This window comes from Protopterus annectens, chromosome 1.part1, assembly GCF_019279795.1.
Source record: "Protopterus annectens isolate FY-2018-M chromosome 1.part1, PAN1.0, whole genome shotgun sequence".
Classification (NCBI taxonomy): Eukaryota; Metazoa; Chordata; order Ceratodontiformes; family Protopteridae; genus Protopterus; species Protopterus annectens.
The window spans coordinates 11,401,425-11,420,514 of record NC_056726.1 but is presented as its reverse complement, the minus strand read 5'-3'; the positions used below and the strand labels follow the sequence as shown (position 1 = coordinate 11,420,514).

The 19,090-nt window shown below is 37.5% G+C and overlaps 1 protein-coding gene across 1 annotated transcript in view; it reads left to right on the top strand.

Annotated features, from left to right (window-relative positions):
* The window catches only part of UBE3D (ubiquitin protein ligase E3D), a 1,088,056-nt gene that overhangs the window by 253,911 nt on the left and 815,055 nt on the right, over positions 1 to 19,090 (top strand). The window contains exon 5 of the mRNA XM_044073342.1: positions 4,661 to 4,730. Coding sequence (XP_043929277.1) covers positions 4,661 to 4,730 — 70 coding nt within the window. The remainder of the gene's footprint in view (positions 1 to 4,660; positions 4,731 to 19,090) is intronic.

Sequence of the window (19,090 nt, the reverse complement as noted above, 5' to 3'; positions counted from 1 at the left end):
ATTCAGCTGTGACTAAGGTTGCAATTATTTCTGCTTTAGTCAGGTTGGCATACCCTAGTCCTTTGGCTTGACACATCTCATCCAACTGGCTCATTGTCAGCTTGCCATTCTCTGCTCTCCATGACTAACTAAGCTAACAAAAAATAAGTAAAACTATTGTGATATGAAACTCTGAATATTCACTGTGTGGCTGATGGAGAGTACAAACACCTTCTTTAGTGACTACTGTTTACAGACTATAGGAATTCAATATCCACACCACTGAATCCCAGTATGTGATGTGGTGATCCCACCACTGCCAACCAATAAATATGATGATCCACTGGCTACATCTAAGAGAATTATACTTTTCCATAGTAACTTACTTCATCAGAGAAAGGCAGATATGGTGAATGGATCTTCTCCAGTTGTTGTCAGGTCAAAGACAGAATGCAGAATGCTGTCTCTCTCAGAGAGTTCTTAAATTAATATCTCAAATATTACTGGTGGGATAGCTTGCAGAATGATATAATTTCTTGTCATCTGACTTTATCCCAGGTAAACCCCCACTGCTGAAAGCTAGCAGTATTTAGCATCCACCTGTGAAAGTACATAGACAAGGGCTTTTCCTCAAATCTTTGGCAAATGGTGGAAGTCATCAAACAGTAAAACACTTCCATGACAATACAGAAAGCTCTTTAGTTTTAGACATTGTGTCTCCTTGCTGTACTGAAACTGAAAGACAACATATTTTTTTACGGTCTAACCATAAAGTAATTTAATTTCAGCTATTTTTTGAAGTTTTGCAAGTTAACCTCCTATATTCCAGTTTCCCCTCTTAAAATATATACATTTAAACAATTACAATAGTGTATTAACATTTCTGTTCTATTCAGTAGGGTACACTATGGATACATTTCAAACAGAACTTCGTAAAATACCGCTTCAGCACACACATCTGTACAAACCATCTTATATGACATACAGCTCTAATACATTTGTAACACAAACATCTTGCATGAATCATTTTGATATTTACAAATGACATGCAATTATTTACAAAATTCCAGATAGCTGGGCTGGCAGTATCTCCTTTCATGACACTGTCATTCAACATATGCTCGGTCAGGAGGTGATAAAAGTTGCCCCTCTTCCTCAAGGGAAGTATTTTATTCAAGGATGCTTCTGGTGCCAGAGAAAGAAAATTCTTGGAAAGCATTTCCAGATCATTCATAGGAGGTTACTAAGCTAATGGCCCTGGGGCCTTTACAAGCATAGCCAAGAGTTTATCACCAAAAAAGAAACCTCAGTCAGCACCTGTCACCCCTGTCAATGAGGGACAAAGGTGGAACCCCTGGGACAAATTTATGGCTTCCCATCCACTCATTAAGATTGCATTTGAAGAGGGCCAGTGAGCTGCTCTGTTTGACATGTATGGGAAGTCTGTTCCAGAGACAGGACAGCTTCTGGGAGACAAACCTGCCTCTTAAGCAGGTTTTGTTGATGTTGCATATTAGATTTAGGCCTATTGAGTGGTTAATGCACGAGGAGTTAGACTTGCAGATGTGGAGCATCTCTAGTAGGGCAGGGTCTGATATTGCCTTGTATGTGAGACACAGATCACCTCTGAGCAATCTGTATGATACTGAGTAGAGTGATAGTGATTTAAGCCTGTCTGCATATGATAGGAGTTTGAGACCACAAATTGTCTTTGTGAGGTATTTCTGTGGCCTTTTGCAGTTGGTGGAGGTGTTTGGAAAGGTACATACCAAATGGGGCATTATACTCAATCTTAGGTCAAATAATGGAGGGGTATAGAGAGGTAATAACTTCCTTTTTTCTGGATGCAATCCCTTTACATATAAGATGAACCAAGTAAAAGGCTTTTCTGACCACAGGTGCCACATGATGGTCGAATGTGCGATTGTTGTCAACCTGAGTACCCAGGTCTCTCACCAGGTTGCATGCTTAGGGGGTTGCCATTGATGATGTAATCAGTAGGGGCCATGCTTTTGCTGAATGGTATGGTATGATAATACATTTTTTTTCTCGTTTGAATTAAGGGCATGACTTTAGAACCAGTTATTTGTAGCTGTGAGACCCTCTTGCAGTATGTTAACAGCAACTGGGGAGTCAATGACAGCACCCAACCTACAGTCAGCCACAGGCCCTTTGTCTTTGCCTGGACCTCTGAAATGTATATGCCAAACAGTAGGGGTCCCAGAATAGATCCCTGGGGAACACCACTAGTGACAGGTCTGCTGCCAGAGATGGCAACATCTATTTTGACCTTGTGGGTCCTATCTGTGAGCCAGTTGGCCACCCATCTGACTAGATTTTGTTTTAGCTTTTTCATGATGCCTGAGTGGGGGATTGTGTCAAAGGCCTTGGCCAGGTCAGGGTAACCTGTATGTACTGACTTTCCCTCATCCATGGTCTTGGTGACAGTCTCAAAGAAGGCAGCTAGGTTCAATAGGCAGTATCTTCTGCTGACAAATCCGAATTTGGTGGGGGTCGAGTGCTTGGAGATTGCCTATGTCCTTGTTTATGAGATCCATAATAATACACTCCATGACTTTACAGATCAGACTTGTCAAGCAGATGGGGCAATAGTTTCCTGGGTCAGTAGTGGCACCACCTTTATGCAAAGGGATGACAATGGCACTTCTCAACTCTGCTGGAATGAAGCCTGTAGTTAAGCTGTGATTGAATAGGGTGCTCAGTGGGGAAGCTAGTTCTTGCTGGAGATGGTGCAGAATACAGCCTGGGATACTATCAGGTCCCATGGAAGCATTCCTTTTTGAACCTGCTTATGATGGTGCCAAGTTCAAAATACTATCTCTTCTCGGCTTTTTACCCCTTATTCCCCATTTGAGTTTTGTAGCGGCCTTATATTTAAAAGATGCAGATCATCACATTTCTAGGGATCCAGATTTCAGACATTTCTTAAGGATTCTGTATCTGGATCACATTATCAATTTTCTGCATTATCCTTTGAATCAGTTGATTGAGCATAGTGTCTAGCTTCTCTGGTAGCTTGTTTCAGACTGTAATGTATTCTCATATTTTCGTGCTTTGATGCTTACTTATCTTTGCAGAGTCCTACGCATGCTTTGATTCCAAGAGAACTTACAGAAGTCTTGTCTGACTCCTTCACAGATGACTGCTTTCCAGCAATATTTCATGGGCATCTTGGTTCAAATAACTATTTTTCCACATTGAAAAGCATGTCTGTACTTAAATCTCTTCCTGAGTTTTCCATTCAGACTGCAGGCTACCGTCTCAGCAAGGGCATTCCTCAAGATTCTGGATCATATGGTATCCATAATGCTCATGATACCTCTTGCAAGACTCCACATGAGAAAAATCAAAAGGCGCCTGCAATTTCTTTGGTCTTAGCGACAACATCCCCTGACATTTCAGATTGTAGGTTTGGGGTTTGTGAAAAGGGGAGAATTTGTTGTGGAAGCACCAAATTTCCCAGAATCCAGGTCTCCCATTTCCCTTCCTGCTCCTCCACAGTCAGTCACAACAGATGCCCCAGAATTTGCTTGGGGAGCTGTAGCTATGGTAATAGAAGTGCAGGATCTTTGAAGAAAAAAAACAGACCAAAACATACAAACATAAAAGAGATGTTAGTTATAATAAGTTCTCTCAACTTCTCAGTTATCTATGGTTCCTGATATCTCTAGAAGTATTTACAGACAACATCACAGTTATGTGATACATAAACAAGCAAAGATGAATCAGATCTTGCCATCTGTATAGATTAGCTGGGATCCTGGGATGTAGGTTTTCAGTGCAATCTCACCCAACATGCATCCTGTGTCAGAGCAAAACTGTGTATTACACAAACTGAGCAGGACAAGGACAGACTGTCATGAGTGGAAACTTATTCAGAGAGTCTTCCAAGAATTGATACAACTGTGGGAACACCTCAACTAGATCTATTTGCCTCTGTACACAACAATATGTTGGCAAAAGTCTGCTCCAGGGCTCCATGCAAGAAGGTTTGCAAGACAGATGCATTTTCTTTTTCTTTGTACAGGAATGTTAGTGTATGCTTTTCTACACCTTCCACTAATGTCCAGAGTCATTCTGAAGATTTATAAAGGAATCCTCAAAGATCAGTGTGGTGACTCCCTTCTGGTTCAGGCAATGGTGGTTATACTTTCTTTTGGAAATGGCTTGAGGTAATTACCACAAGCTTTCTCACAGACTGGGTTAAATCATACAATACCAATGGTGTTTGATAGAAAACAACCCCAAAGAGCTACAACCAACTGCCTGGAGGACATGCAGCAGGTATTAATGGAGGGAAAAAATCCGTTACTTGAAAATCCCTTATTAGTAAATAGAATTTTTTTTTTAATTGGTGCTGCCAAAAAAAAAAAAAGAATCAGCACCATTTCAGGGATAGTATTTTTTGCTACTATATTATTTGTTTGCATTATTATCATAAAATCATATTTATTAATTTAGCATACTGATTGCTTTTATACGGTAGACTTTTTCCAGTAAGTAGCAGAACTTTTTTTTGTTAAACAGGGAGATAGATGACTGCCTAGATTAACGTTTTGCTGACTTGCTAAGTAAAGAAAACTAGTCAAGTGGAAGTTAAAATTATACATTCTTCAAAAAGAAACAAATTGTCATTTATATTTTTTTCATGTCCTTACAGAAAGGAAAAGAAAATACCACCATCTTCTGTAAACATTGCAAGTCAATTTTGGGAGAAGCTGCTTCACAAGGTATTTTAATAAACAGTTCAGAATATCTTACAAAAGGCATTGCAGACTAGCAAAACATAACTTCTAATACAAGATTTCATCCTTTGAAATTCTCTTTGATGATAGAGGTGTGTATTCGCTTTAATTGATTGCATATACTGTATAATAAACATGTATCATCATTATATATATTGATTCTTATAATATATATATATATATATATATATATATATATATATATATATATATATTACATTTTGATTGGCTCATTGTTGACCCACATGCAGTTTTCTTGCTTAATGTTATTTGTTGAGGCTAGGAATAAGGAATGAGTAGAATGTAGCATACAGAATCATGCTGTGTGAATTTAGTTTACCTGAGATGTCACTTTTCAGGCATTATGCTTTGTACCTGTCATTACAGGAAGCATGAAAGGGAATTCCACAGAAGGGATGGCTATTGCAACATTTAGCCGTCCAAAATGGTGGCTTGTTGTTGGTAGCTGGGTATTGATTCAATCAAAAAAATGCAGAAAAAGAGCCACTTTTTAAGTATGTTATTTAGTGTACCTCTGTTTTCATGTTCATGCCTTTTGAAATGTAGTATCAGATAAACTGTTATTTTCAGCAGTATATGAAGTAGTAAGCTGAATTTAAGGGTTTATATTGAATCAGCGAATGCTTAAAAAAGCGAACGCTGATTCATCGATCCTATTTCAGCAAACGCTGAAAATCCCGAACACCCGGAACAGCGGATTTTTTCTCAGGGAAAAAAAATGGTTGGGCCGGTTTCGGGAGTTTGCCATTTCCTCCACTGTGGTGAGATCTCGGAGTTGGTATATTTAAGTAGGGGGGGGGGGTGTGGGGGGGGAAGCCCCCCACATTAAATAATGTTTTAAGTTTTTTTTTTGTTTGTTTTTTTTTTTTTTGCGGAACAGCAATTTTTATTTCCCTGGGAAAAAAATTGCTGTTCCGAGTGTTCGACATTTTCAGTGTTCGCTGAACTAGGGTTGATGAATAAGCGTTTGCTTTTTTAAGCGTTCGCTTATTTAATATAGACCCGAAATTAAGGGTAAGACTAAACCTTAGTTTCATGTATATGTCCTCCAGAAAAGGATGAAGGAACCAGAGAACATACATAGTTTTTAAAATGTTGCTTTGTGTCTTTTGTACATCAGGAGTACATAAAGGAGATATATTTTATTCTCCTGAATTCTGTGTTTCGAGTATACATTATACCTTGATTTTTAAGTGCATTTTAGCACTTGATATATGTGGCCGTTTTCATTACCAAGAATTGTTTTTGCTCTCAGGCGCAACATTCTTTCCTTCTCTTATGAGCCACGCTGCTAAGTTGCATGATTTATGCAATCTAAGTGAGGCATGGCAAGCTTTGGGAGCAGTGGGATCACCCTCCCCATATTGCACCACTGCTGTTAATTAATAACCTTAACTCAGCACACAAAACTTCAGCAAACTGGGAGAGGCATCATTCACATACCTTTCTGGTTCATCAGGATGATTTTGTCTTTGTAATCTTGAGTTGTACATGCAGTGGCACTTAGTGAGTGGCATGCATTTACCTCTAGATATATTCACGTCTTCTATACTCTGGCATGCCTAGTTACTTAATGGCAGAGCTGTAACTACACATGACTTGTATATTGTCTTTCTAGGGTGATGCCACTAACTGTGTACCCTCCCTGAAATATGAGCATATGGAAAATCTGAAGGAAAAAGACCAGTGATCGTTGTGGGTAATGAGTATGTAACTAGTCTTTGCACTTGATCTCAAAAACTTTCAGAAATGCTAAGGGTATTGCTTTTTAGTCCCATATCTGAAAAGCTATGCTGCCTTCAACCATTTTTAAAAGAAAATCTTGCTAAACATAATCCCCACATTCCATCCATATCTTTCATCCCTTTCCATCGTTTTTTTCCCCTTGTGCTGCCTGATCTGCCATTTCCAGCTTAAAATATAGGCTTTCCAGCTATTAATGTACTTCTTTTCATTTATATGTGTCAGCATCTAAGTAATCACCATCTTATGTATGCTGATATCCAGTGCTGAAGTAGATCTTTGAAACTGCATTCATGTTCTGTTTATTGTCTGACAAGATGTAACTTCCTTAGACTTTTTTTCCTTTTACTATTTACTCAGTTCTGTATTTGCCTTATCACAACTGTTTTATACTGTAAAGGATGTTCAAGTTTTGGTTTGATTATTTGTTCCCAGGTCCATTTGTCCACAGTTATTTTTCATAGCAATACCCTTATTAACAAACAATCCTATCTGTTATTGTTGCATCATAAATGCATAATTGTTTATTTATTTCCACTGAATCTGAGCTTCCATCTTTTCTCCCATTTCCACAATTCTTCATATCACTCTGAAAGTCACATTTTCTTTTATAAATGTCTTATCTTTTTGTCATGCATAATTGGCTTTGTGATTAGACAGCACATCTTGTGTGGTCAACATACACACAATTGTCATCATAAAACTGTGATTTTTCTCAAATGTGAACAGTATTCAGTGTGACAAAATCACTAAAAAGGGCTATTAGGGAAGTCACCTTCCCACACCTCCTGTCTTGGAGTGGCAACACACTCATATGTGCTATTTTTGTGTTCTAAGTCTGAGGTTGCTGCATCGCAGGGAAAATACAACTCCCTGGGACACTTTTAGAACAAAGCCTTGTAACTGCAGACTAGTGATCACGCAGAACAGTATTGTTAATTAGTATCTGTAAAACAGGACTGGCACCTCTACAAATAAGACTCTTCTCACCTCTCCCCCATTTCTGTATTGGATACAAAAAAAAATCTCAAAAGATATTAGACCTAGTACTGAATTCTATGGCAAACCACTTGCAAGACATCATAGCCTTTGATGTAGTCAGTACCTCTTTGTTTTACTTTCTGAGCTCATCTCTTTTGTGAAGCTATGTTGTAAGCCACATCTACGTCTTCATCCCGTTTGCTTACATTAGGTCCTCCTGTTTATCCAGGGATCAGACAGCCACCACCATTCCAGTGTTCTGAGGGTACCAAAATGGTGTGTTGTGATGTTTGATTATAGTAGGTTCTGGAAGAGTGAAGGTAGTAGAAAGAGAGAGAGAAATTAATCCCTCTATCTGTGCCTGTCAACATTTCTCCTGTTTTGGAACAGACAGGTATGTGTAATAAGCCTTCAGGAGTGGTTACTTAAAAAAATACTGCAAATCTCCATATAAGAGCCCCACTGGAAAGTGACACTGAACCTTGAATGAGACGGAATATATTTATTGTGGTGCATTCTATCTTTGGGGGATAGAACTAAGAAGGGCAGGTAACAGGAAGGTCAGATGCTTGCACTGTACATTGTTTGGGAAGAACAGGAATACATATTTGGATCTTAGAAGCACTGTGTTGGGAGAAGAAGTGCTTTTCATTACTCCTAGAAACATTTGACATGGTTGAGAAATGAATTAAGACAGTACAGCAAGAATTTGAAAAATTGCAGAAAGGCTTTAGGAAAGTATCACACAAAGGTGTCATTTTTTCATTGTTTGCCTCCTCCTGACTGTCAATTATCAGCCTCCTTCCAGCCAGTTGGTGTATTTGTTCTCCATCACTAGAGGACAGATCAACTAGCAAGAGACATTACATGGCCATTTTGGGCAATTTAAGCATTTTGATAGCAATTGGGGGCAGTTTGATCATTTTATTTATGCTTTTTGGCTAGCCCATGCACCTGAAACAGTGCCAGGGAGGGGATGTGCAATGTGGTGACCATGGAAGCATGTTTCTCCAAGCAGCCTCTTACCCCTTTCCCAGAGCATGGTCAGTGGTTTCTCCTGATCTCTAAGAGGGAAATCACAATGGCCCCCAAGTTTATGTACCCTTCCCAATCCCCTGGTAAAGGCAGCAGGCCATTCCTCTTTACTCCTCCCCCCTCTCCATGCCTGGCTCCAACAGTACTGGTACCACTAATCATGGTTGCAGTCAGGGCTTCATCTATGTGTATGACAGAGCCAGGCAAAGTACGGTTTTCTTAGGTGCTGCCTGTTTATGGCTAGGGTTGGATTGGACTGTCTCATATCTAATTTTGAATTCACTGGATAGTGGGACCCACTTAGTGGGCAGCTGACCTATATTGCCACAACAGTCTATAGATTTTTTTTTTTTTGGTAACAAAAAAAAAATAGCATAAAATTGGTCAATAAAGAGGCATAGCAAGCCATTAGGAAAAATAACATTCCTTACCAAAACAGCAGATAATTTGTAAAGTACATGTAATGACAGAAAAGTTGTTAAAGAATAATAACTGTTATCCTACAAAAGGCAATAGGAAAGTGAGAGAAAAAAAAAACTAGGCCAGTATGCTAGGAAAATGGAAGCTAATTACCACAGGCTACCACAGTTCAGTTAAGAAGCTTCCAAAAACTGGTAACCCCAAACAATGAGTACATACTGAAAAGAACCCTGTCTTTTGCAAAAAAAGTAATGGGAGAAGGGGGTAGCCTTGCCAGGTCCCCCCTGGTTAAATTAATTGGTTCACTTAGACTTACTGACAGATTTATTCTAGCTTGGGAAGTAGATTCCTTTAAGTACACCTGTCAAGCCTTGTGGGATTCCAAACATTGTAAGTACTAACTACAGCAGTTTGCAGTTTACTCTGTTGAAGGCCTTTTCCACATCAAGCCTTTCTGACATCAATGGTTTGGCATTTGTAACAGCTGTGCAGTGTAGAATTAATGTTTTATTTATGTTGTCAAATGTTTGATGACCTTCTATAAACCAGCATTGATCCTTGTGTATTATTCTTCTCAGGATGCTTACTAATATCTTTGCTAGTATTGCTGCAAATACCTTTTATTCAGTGGTGGCTGGTGATTTCAAATCAAAGGTGGGCTGCAGGAGACAGCTGAATGGGTGGGGTTAATGGGAAGGGGTACCACCAACTAGAAAAGGGAGGAGCTATGCTCAAAACCACAAAAACTGTAACTTTAATTAGATACGCTGCCCTGGGTGCCAAACCATCATTATCAGATTTCAATCAAGACAAAATGAAATGTAGAAGAAAAAAATATTTCAATGCACTGGCTGCATGACAGCTTACTTAATATCTACATGGAAATAAAAAGGTTGTGAGGCATGAAAAAATAAATTACTTTTTAAATACGTTACTGGAATGCCAGTCAAAATCAAGTATAAGAAAAACAAGCAGCACTCAACTCAAACCACTTCTCCTTGCACTGCAGTTCTAATTATAATTTATATTCAGCTGTATTAAAGTACCAAGTAACATGCTGAAAGTAGCAATATCTGTGATACCCCCACTTGTAAAAATGATTCTTATCCAAAAAAGACCTGCTGCCTGACAACAACTATCTATTTGTTTTATGGGGAAAACATTATCAAAGTAAAAAATGAAAAGCAAACAAGAAACAAGTTCAAGATACATTGCTTAAAGGATTACTGTACAGGTTATGGACCACACATGATAGATTGGTATTCTGTTTAGTTTACAGGTAAAGCCTGCAAAGATGACTGCAAGTCTCCAACAAATGTAATGAGCTTCTTAAAATAATGTAATCCTGTCCTTTATTACAAATACTATCATATGCATTTCAATACCCAAGGCTTATACGTTATCTAGTTATGTAAAGTATTCTCTGCATGGCAACAACAGAAAGGCTTTCAATGTTGGCAGTTCTGTAACAGTATGCTTATTAAAGCTTACTTGCTTCTTGCAATCTCAGACAAGCTTATCTGATGGTCATTAAAACATTGCTACTTAAACACAGAGAAACAGGCACTTTCTGAATAATAATAAGCATAAATCAACAGTATAAACATATGACAAAAAACAGAACATTCTACAACATCAAGGACAGATGAAAAGCCACTGTAGTACTTGTGTCTAACTTGGATGGGGGATATTCTGCACATTTACACTGCATAACTGCTCCTTGCCTTGCTTGGACACATCCAGAGTCACTACATGTGGGAGTGGGGTGCAACAAGTGTGTCACAATTTGAAATGTCCCTGGCTGACTGTGATGGCCCTGACACATTTGTCATACCTCTCAACCTCAGAGCAAGAAATATGGACAAAGCCATACATAGAAGTGGAACAAAGGCCCAAAAATAAGGACAATTTTTAAATACTGCTCTTATAAACTTAGAAAGATAATAGAATAGTAGGTCTTGCATTAGTATGAATTTTCTTAAGGGTATGAAATCTGAAACTCAAATGTCTGTCATTATTTCCTAACTTCAGTCTTTAATGATTTGCCACAAAAACACAATTTTATGAAAAATGGACCAAAGATGTGATGCAAAAATATAAAATAGTCACACAATACAGCTGGGAATCTGTCAAAGAAGGGACACTTTTTTAATATTAATACTGCTAACTTGAGCAGCTGACAAAATAAAAGAATCTCAATGCTTTTCTGAAATAAAAGTAATCTATAACTCTGATTATTACAGTTATTTATTAATTGTAAACCTTCCACGGTTTCTTCCAAAATTGCCATTTTGCGGAGGGATTATTAGGGGAATAGCAACATTTAGAACCAAAATCGGGGACAGTTGAGAGGTTTGGATATGCCTAATTCCATAAAGCAATTTATTTGCATGTACCTCTCAACCTGTTAATGCAGGAAATCTGGGCAAGGCCAAATATATTGGGGAACATATAAACAGTACTAAAAAACGTTCTTGTATGAACTGAGACAGTTGATAGAATAATAGGTCTTGCTTTAGCATGCATTTTTCTGAAGATTATGAAATTTGAAACTCAGTGTCTGTCATTATTTTGTGACTTAATTCCTAAATGATTTGCCAGAAAAACCACAAATTTTATGAGGAACAGAACAGAACAAAACATGAGGCAAAAATCTCCAAAAGTTTCACAAATGGTGGTGGGTAGGGAATTCAGGCTCTTGTTGCCTGCAGCTAAGGTATAGGGTTCAACCACCACCAGCAGGTATCCCGAGTTCTGTCTAGCCACCAGTATACACCAAGTGGGGCATTTTACACACACACACACACACACACACACACACACACACACACACACACACACACACACGCACACACGCACACACACACACACACACACACACACACACACACACACACACACACACACACACACACACCTGCTTTCCATCCTAGAATCAATCTCGTACAGTTCATGCTGTAGAATCAATCTAGTTAGATAAGACACACACGCACTACTGCTTTCCATCCTAGAATCAATCTTGTGTAGTTCATGCTATTGAATCAATCTCATTAGATAAGACTCAAAAGCTTTCTAAACTCCTGCAGCCTGCATTTGCGCCATAATGCACACTTCCAGTTTCTCGGCTCTTTCCTGGAACGGTCCAAGACTGCTAACTCTGCAGTCCGATCCACCGTATAAATTTCTGGGGAATCAGCAGTCTGCTTCCTTCTTCCCGAATCCAGATTGGTAAGGCAGCAGTCCGGATTCACTTTGTATGGAGGAGTTGTAGGACTGTGTAGGACTGTACCACTGTGGTTCAACAGCTGGGGGGCTGCAGTCCTGCAATCCGATATCACGAGACACCACTGCTTTTACTTATAATTTTAAGACAGAAGTTGGAAGTTGGTTTGTGTATGCCAGGATCTGGAAGATCTTTCCCCTGTTTAAGTATAACAACCAGGGTCTGTTGCTTTCAGGAGAGAAAGGGCTGACTTTCTGTCATAACATCATTAAATATAATTTTTCAGGTCTTTACTATGTTGTCTTTGCTAACTTTCATATCTTGAGAGGAATTAATTCTGATTCAGGGTATTGTTTGCTTTTTGATGAGTCATGGCATCTTAAAATGCTGAAGGTTCTCTCCCAAAAGACAATTCTCTTCTTTCCTAGTTATTGACAAAAGATTTAATTCCTTTAAATGTCTTAATACGTGATCCTTTGTTGCTGCCTGTGGAATAATTTTCAGTATATAAAGTACTGTAATAGAAAATACCATTGGTATAGAGTTTGGGTTTGTTTCTATTTTACTAATCTCCAGATATCAACTTTTTGTTATCTGCCTTTCATTGTGTTGTTTCAATCTTTGTGGCAGGAGTTTAACTAGCATAGAGTTACAGTTAAAGCTAGCATAATTGCCTGAATAATATAATCTAGGTATTCAGTCAAACTTTTGTACTGATTTCAGCTACTCATTCCAAGATTTTTTGTGTTTGCAGTTTTTTTTTAATTAAATCGGGTGCTTGAAGGCATTTCTTTGATTGCCTTCCCAAATCTTTGCCCCCCCCCCCTCCTTGATTTTATATGTAAATTTGAATTTACAGGAATCCCAACTTAGTGGTGAACATGCCACCACTAAACCTGTCTTCTGTATAGTCTGGTGTATTACTTGTCTTGTTCAATTCACAAAGTCTTGTTTGCAAAGAAAATGCCAGTTCTTCTCTACACAAGGGCTTAGTTCTTTTTGTAAAGACATGTTGAATGCCACATGATGCATTAGCGTATGGAATGTGTTTGTATATCCCCTGATGAGATAAACATGCTTCTTGGTTATGTAACATGCCAGGTTATTGTATTTAGCTGAGAAATCTTGTAATGTAGCATTGCTTTCCCATAGCTGTATAACATTTCTCAGGCCAAACACTTTTAATAATTTTTAAGGTTGATTCCTTCCACTGGAATTTTGTACCTCCCTGGTCCGGCCTGCATGTCTTGCCTTTGACATACAATGTTCCAGTCCCCTGCTATTAATAAGAGTCCTTCATGAAATGCTATTATTTATGTCATAAGCTTTATTTTAGATTTTAGTGGTAGATAAATTGCAGCCAAAGTAAGTGTCATTCCCTACCAGGTCCCTTTAACTAAAGCATACCTTCCTAATTGGTCTGCCATAATTTCATATAATTTTAGACCTATGTGTTTCTTTATAAGCATTAGGACCTACCTTTTTCTATCCCTGTGGAGCCCAACATAGTAACCCTGTCTACACTCAACTTTGTAAATTATCATACTTGGTTTGATGTGATATACTTATTTTACAAGAATGCCATGTGTATATTACACTTATAAATGTACATGAAAACTTGTTCAGCCTTTTTCTTTCCTACTAAACCATTTACTTTCAACTCAACAATTCTAGCAAACTCTTCTACAATGTAAGAAATCTTTTACTGCTCTTAACTTCCATCTGGATCATCTTGCTTCTTTAGCAATTCAAATTTATTGGATTTCCACACTCTTGAATGCACTTAAAACATGTGAAAAGAACCACCTCCTTGTTAAGTTTGCACAATTATTTCCCTATATGTAATGTTTAACTAATCTAAAATGATTGCTAAGGAACCTTTTTAAAAATTATTTCCAAGAAAGTGTTGCTTCCTGCGACATGTTGTATGAGCTAAATGCTCTTAAGTTGTGCACTTGTGAGTAAGAAGAGAAGAAAGAAGAAAATTGTGTTTGAAAACATTAATTGCATACATCCTCATGCTGGTACAAAAAACTTTAATGTAGAACCGGGCACTTAGCGATACTGCCAAGCTGGACAAATTCTGATATTAAACTATCTTATCTGATTATTTTCTCCCTTAATATTATGCAATTAGTTATTATAGCTAAACATATCTCTACTTTGGCAGTTGTAAAGAAATGTAGTTAATATAATGTGCTTCTAAACTGACAATTTGAAGCCCCTCCTTCGATAGCCAGTCACAAACCTGTATTTTTCACCTCTTCTCCTCTTGGATCAAACTTGAAGCACACAGAGTCCAGGAAACTTCTATTCATAAGACAAAATGTTTTGTAATAAGCAGCTGTTTGTGGGGCATGTATTTGAAATTATAATGTACAGCGCCTAGAATAAATTTAATCAGAATTAACTTCCCTATAGTGAAAATACTTCTGTGGATGATCCAGAGGGAACCTGGTTTGAAGCAGCAGTTATCTCTTCACAGTGCAACTCCAATTTCCCGTATCTGGTCTTAACACTGAGTTTGACAGAAGAGAAGATTAAGGAATAAGAGTGCAACGTTTGAGTAGTAAATTGCCAAATAATAACGCCTAAACCATTTTAAGTCATTATCTTACCTTGTTTGTTAATTTTGTAGAATGGGACTTAACCCTTACAGATATTTAATGGACGCTACATCCAAAAAGTATAGTAATTGTTAGTAGTTATGTTCTAATTGCTATCTTCTTCTTTTGTTGTAGCTTGGTTGCAAACTTTGTTTTGTGTTTTTTCTGTTTCCTGCACCTTGTGTTACGTCTTGTGTTGAAATGCTGGAAACTGCTTCATTGGAATTCTTTCCCTGATATTATCTGAGATGCTTCTAACACTTGAGGGATCCACAAGCTCAAAAAAAATGCCTGCTTCTTCTGCCAAACCTAACTCAATACCTCTTTTGTCCGGTTCACTAATTTCTAGCTTTGGATCCATATAAGTCTTAAGACTGAAAGGCAACACTCTTAGAAGGGCAGGGTATAAAAGCTTGAAGTTTAGATCCCTTTATCTATATGTCTTTATTGCAGGGAAAAATGCACTTCATTGCTGCCTCGTGGATGCTGAATAATCATTGCCCACATACACTCTGGTATCCCCAACCTTCAGGATGGTACCCCTCCTCCAAGTATTAGAAAGAATTTCTTCTTTTTGTTAGAAGGTCTGAAATTTTACAAGGAACAGTCTGGGTTGCTTCCTGTTCCTTGTCCTAGGGATATATACCCTGTGGGCTATTTCTATCTTTATTTCATCAAACTGGATATCTGTCTAAACATTTGAGCATGTAATCATACATGCCTTACTGCTTAGGAAATCATATAAATCTTGCATTTTCTCTCCTTGATATATCCTCCGGCTCAGTCAATTTATGTTTGAGGAGCTCCTGTCTCATTTCTTGGCCTGATAATTTCTCCCTTACGTAATGCTCATTGCACTGACGATCAGCAAGCCCATCCAAATACTTGTTTAACGTTTCCTCCAATTCTTTTCATCTTTGTATTTGTTGCTGTGATGTAGTCCATTAATGTGGCACTTATTGGAAAGATTTCCAAGTGCATTTGTCTGATTTTGTCCTCTTTAGAAATCCCAGGAGAGCACCCTGCAGTAAACATATTAAGTTAACAGGATCTCTCCTAACGGTCACATCCAGAAAAAAATGTTTGAGCTCATTTTTTCCATTATTTTCACGAGTTTTGTCCCCACTTCGGCTTTTAGATTTGATTTTCTTGCTGTCATAGACACTAAAACTGCATCCATTAACAAAATCTCTGTAAGTGCTGATATTTGAACGTATTCGCTATTTTGCCAGCAAGTAGGTCTGTATCTGGATGTTTATTCAAGTATCACCATATCAGAAGTACACAAGGGGCATTCTTGTCTGAATTCTATAATAAATTCAAATGAGAATGTGCCTGTGCTACAAGATATTTTTGTGAATTTTTCTGGACAAGACCTATTGATATTCCCACTTTTACTTTGTTTTGCACGGTTCAGTAGGTTTTTAGAAAAAGTAGGCGTAAGAGTTTTAAATATGTGTATGCCTCTTGGAGTATGTAAAGTATGCATATTTTGCTTAAACATACAAAAATTACATAAAAAATATTACTTCCTACAAGAGAGTATTTTTTTTCTCATTTTATATGAACACAAAAATAATATGATTCTGATAAACAGCTTAAAAATGGAAATTTATGGAAAAATATTATGTTTTCATGATACAAATGACAAAGTTAGTACATCCAAATGGTTACATAGGACTACTGGTGGTACCGAACAATGAAAGATCATTTTTTTTGACTATATGAAGTGTTAAATCACATTTCTGAGACTAATATATCATGATCCTCAGATGCAATTTGCACTTAGCTTGTTGTTCCAGCTCTAAAAACTCTTACACAACTTTGCATTTTTGTAATGCAAATTGCTGCACAAAGGGTCTAAAGGATTTATAAGTCCAGTGACAAAAAAAATTATGTGTTGAGGAGAAGTAAATAGGAATTTTTACTTGTGATATAATGCAATTCAGTAGAGAAGTACTATATGACATTATTGTAGTCGGCAAACTGAGAATTTCACCTCAAAACCTACAATAGAAAATGAATATAATGCAAGATATCAGACTGTCGGTAAAACACCTGAAGTAAAGCCACAGGGTCCTGTTTTTGAAAGGCTATGTGTTTGTCGTACTTTGAGATATTGTTACTAAACATTAAATTAGCAACACCCAGGTATTTAGCTATAAAACACACCTAAGACTTAATGTCATACCTTATAGCTTCCAATCCAGCATATATCTAAATTTGACTCTGCAGCTTCAGCTGCATGAAAGCATGGCACTGTACCCATGTATGTTACCACTGGAAAAAATATATATAATTTTTCTAGTGAAATATATAGCATCTTTACTTCTGACATAAAGATCTTAATTCACATATATTCTGAGATTTGTTTTATCTTACTTTTTTGTGCAGAGATCAAATAGTCCCCAAGCTGAAACCAAGCAAATTGTCAGACTTGAACACCAAAACCCCGTGAAACTCTGGATTCATTAGCTTCATGTAAAATATCATATGCTAGTTTCCTGTTGTCACTTCACAGAAAAAAAAAATCAGGAATGTGTAATAAGATTACATGTGTATAAAACATTGTGACCCAGCGGAATGTACTCCTTCTGAACTGGCACACTACCTTTGACTGTGAAGATATCATATCAATGTAGTGGCCAGTTTGCTTGTAGACAGATACCATTCCTTCCAGGTGATCCTGTAATTGCTATTTGATTTCAAACATTACTTGCCACAAAAAAAATAAATAAATAAAAAAGGTATACCCACATTCTCTATACTCCTGCCATCTCATTGAAATAAAGAGAACAAATATACTGCTGTTGTCTAATTAAAAAAGAGAACAAAAACACACAGTAATGTATTTCCACTTGCTGCTGTACGGCATTCCACCCAAATATCCATTGCCATAGAAGTTACATTAAAAAATAAATAAATATAAGTGTATTGTGCTGTGAGTAGTGTGTATTATTACTGCTAATCACAGAATAATCATTTTTTCCAGAACAAGTGAAATAACATCAAATCTCAGTAATGACCTTCTACTTGGAGCTTTCATGTGAAAAGTTATGTCTCCAACCCCCACCACCACCAAGCAACAACTGTGAACACTTTAATCTGATGAGTCTCAGCCTGCCATTTACTTTCTTCCACAGTCTACCTGCCAAAACCCTCAACCTTCCATCTCCAAAATGTTGAAAACTACCGCTCACACAACATGGAAGAAATGGGCTATACACAAATAGCTTCATCTAGGAGGTTCACTGCATGGTTAGTAACAGTTTCTTCATATTTAATAACAGATTGTTCTGATGAAGTAATAAGATTCAGTAGTCTTTACCATGGCTGTTTGTTAAAAAAAAAATCACAGCAATGAAAGTTTGATAGACCTATTCAGTTTGGGGAATAGAGGAAGTGTGGAGCTTGGAATCTTAAGCTTTCAGAATGAGGAATGTTCCTCATAATAAGGTACAGTTAAAAGCTGTGCTTCATTTCCTCTCCAAACAAGACAGCTGCTTCTGGCAAACAGCTGTGATTAAAAACAGTGATTAAAATAAACACATAAATGTATACTGCTGCTGCAGAGTGCTGAGGGTTTTATTATAGAGAACCATTCCTCTCAGCTGTTCCTCATTTTACAGAATGTCCCTGATTTGGCCTTATGTTACTTGCCCTGCCCTTGGTTTTCTGGGAGATCACAGAGGATCACACATAAGTCAGTAATACCAGACATTACAATTTCATACTACTAATTCTTTAGAAAATGCACGTTGATGCAAAATCTGTCACTCTATTAACCTTTTATGTGAATTAGAATATTTAAAACATTCCCTGATTTTGGGCCTTAGTCTCTGCATTATTTTTGACCATATTCTGAATTATTGAGCAAAAAAATGAGATATATGCAGACAAACGTACCACCTGACTTTGTAGAATGTCTCAGATTTTGCCTTATATTTTTTGCCATGTTCCTGATTTTTCTGGTAAATCACTGAGTCATAGACAAGTCGGAATGCCAGACATCACAATTCCATACTTATTGTTCAGAAAATGTATGCCTCTCTACTTTCCATGATATTCCAGGACATCCCAGAGTTGCATTTTTTTGCCATAGTCCTGTTTTCTGGTAAATTACTGAGGACTGCAGTCAAGTCAATCATTTCAGACTTTGAGCTTTATACTTATTGTTCAGAAAATATATGTTTGATGCAAAACCTGTTCCTCTATTACATCTTTAATTGAATTAGAGTAATATTTAAAACTATCCCTGACTGTGTGCCGTCCATTGTTTTGGCAGTGCCCAGAATTCTGGTGCAAAGTATGAGGGA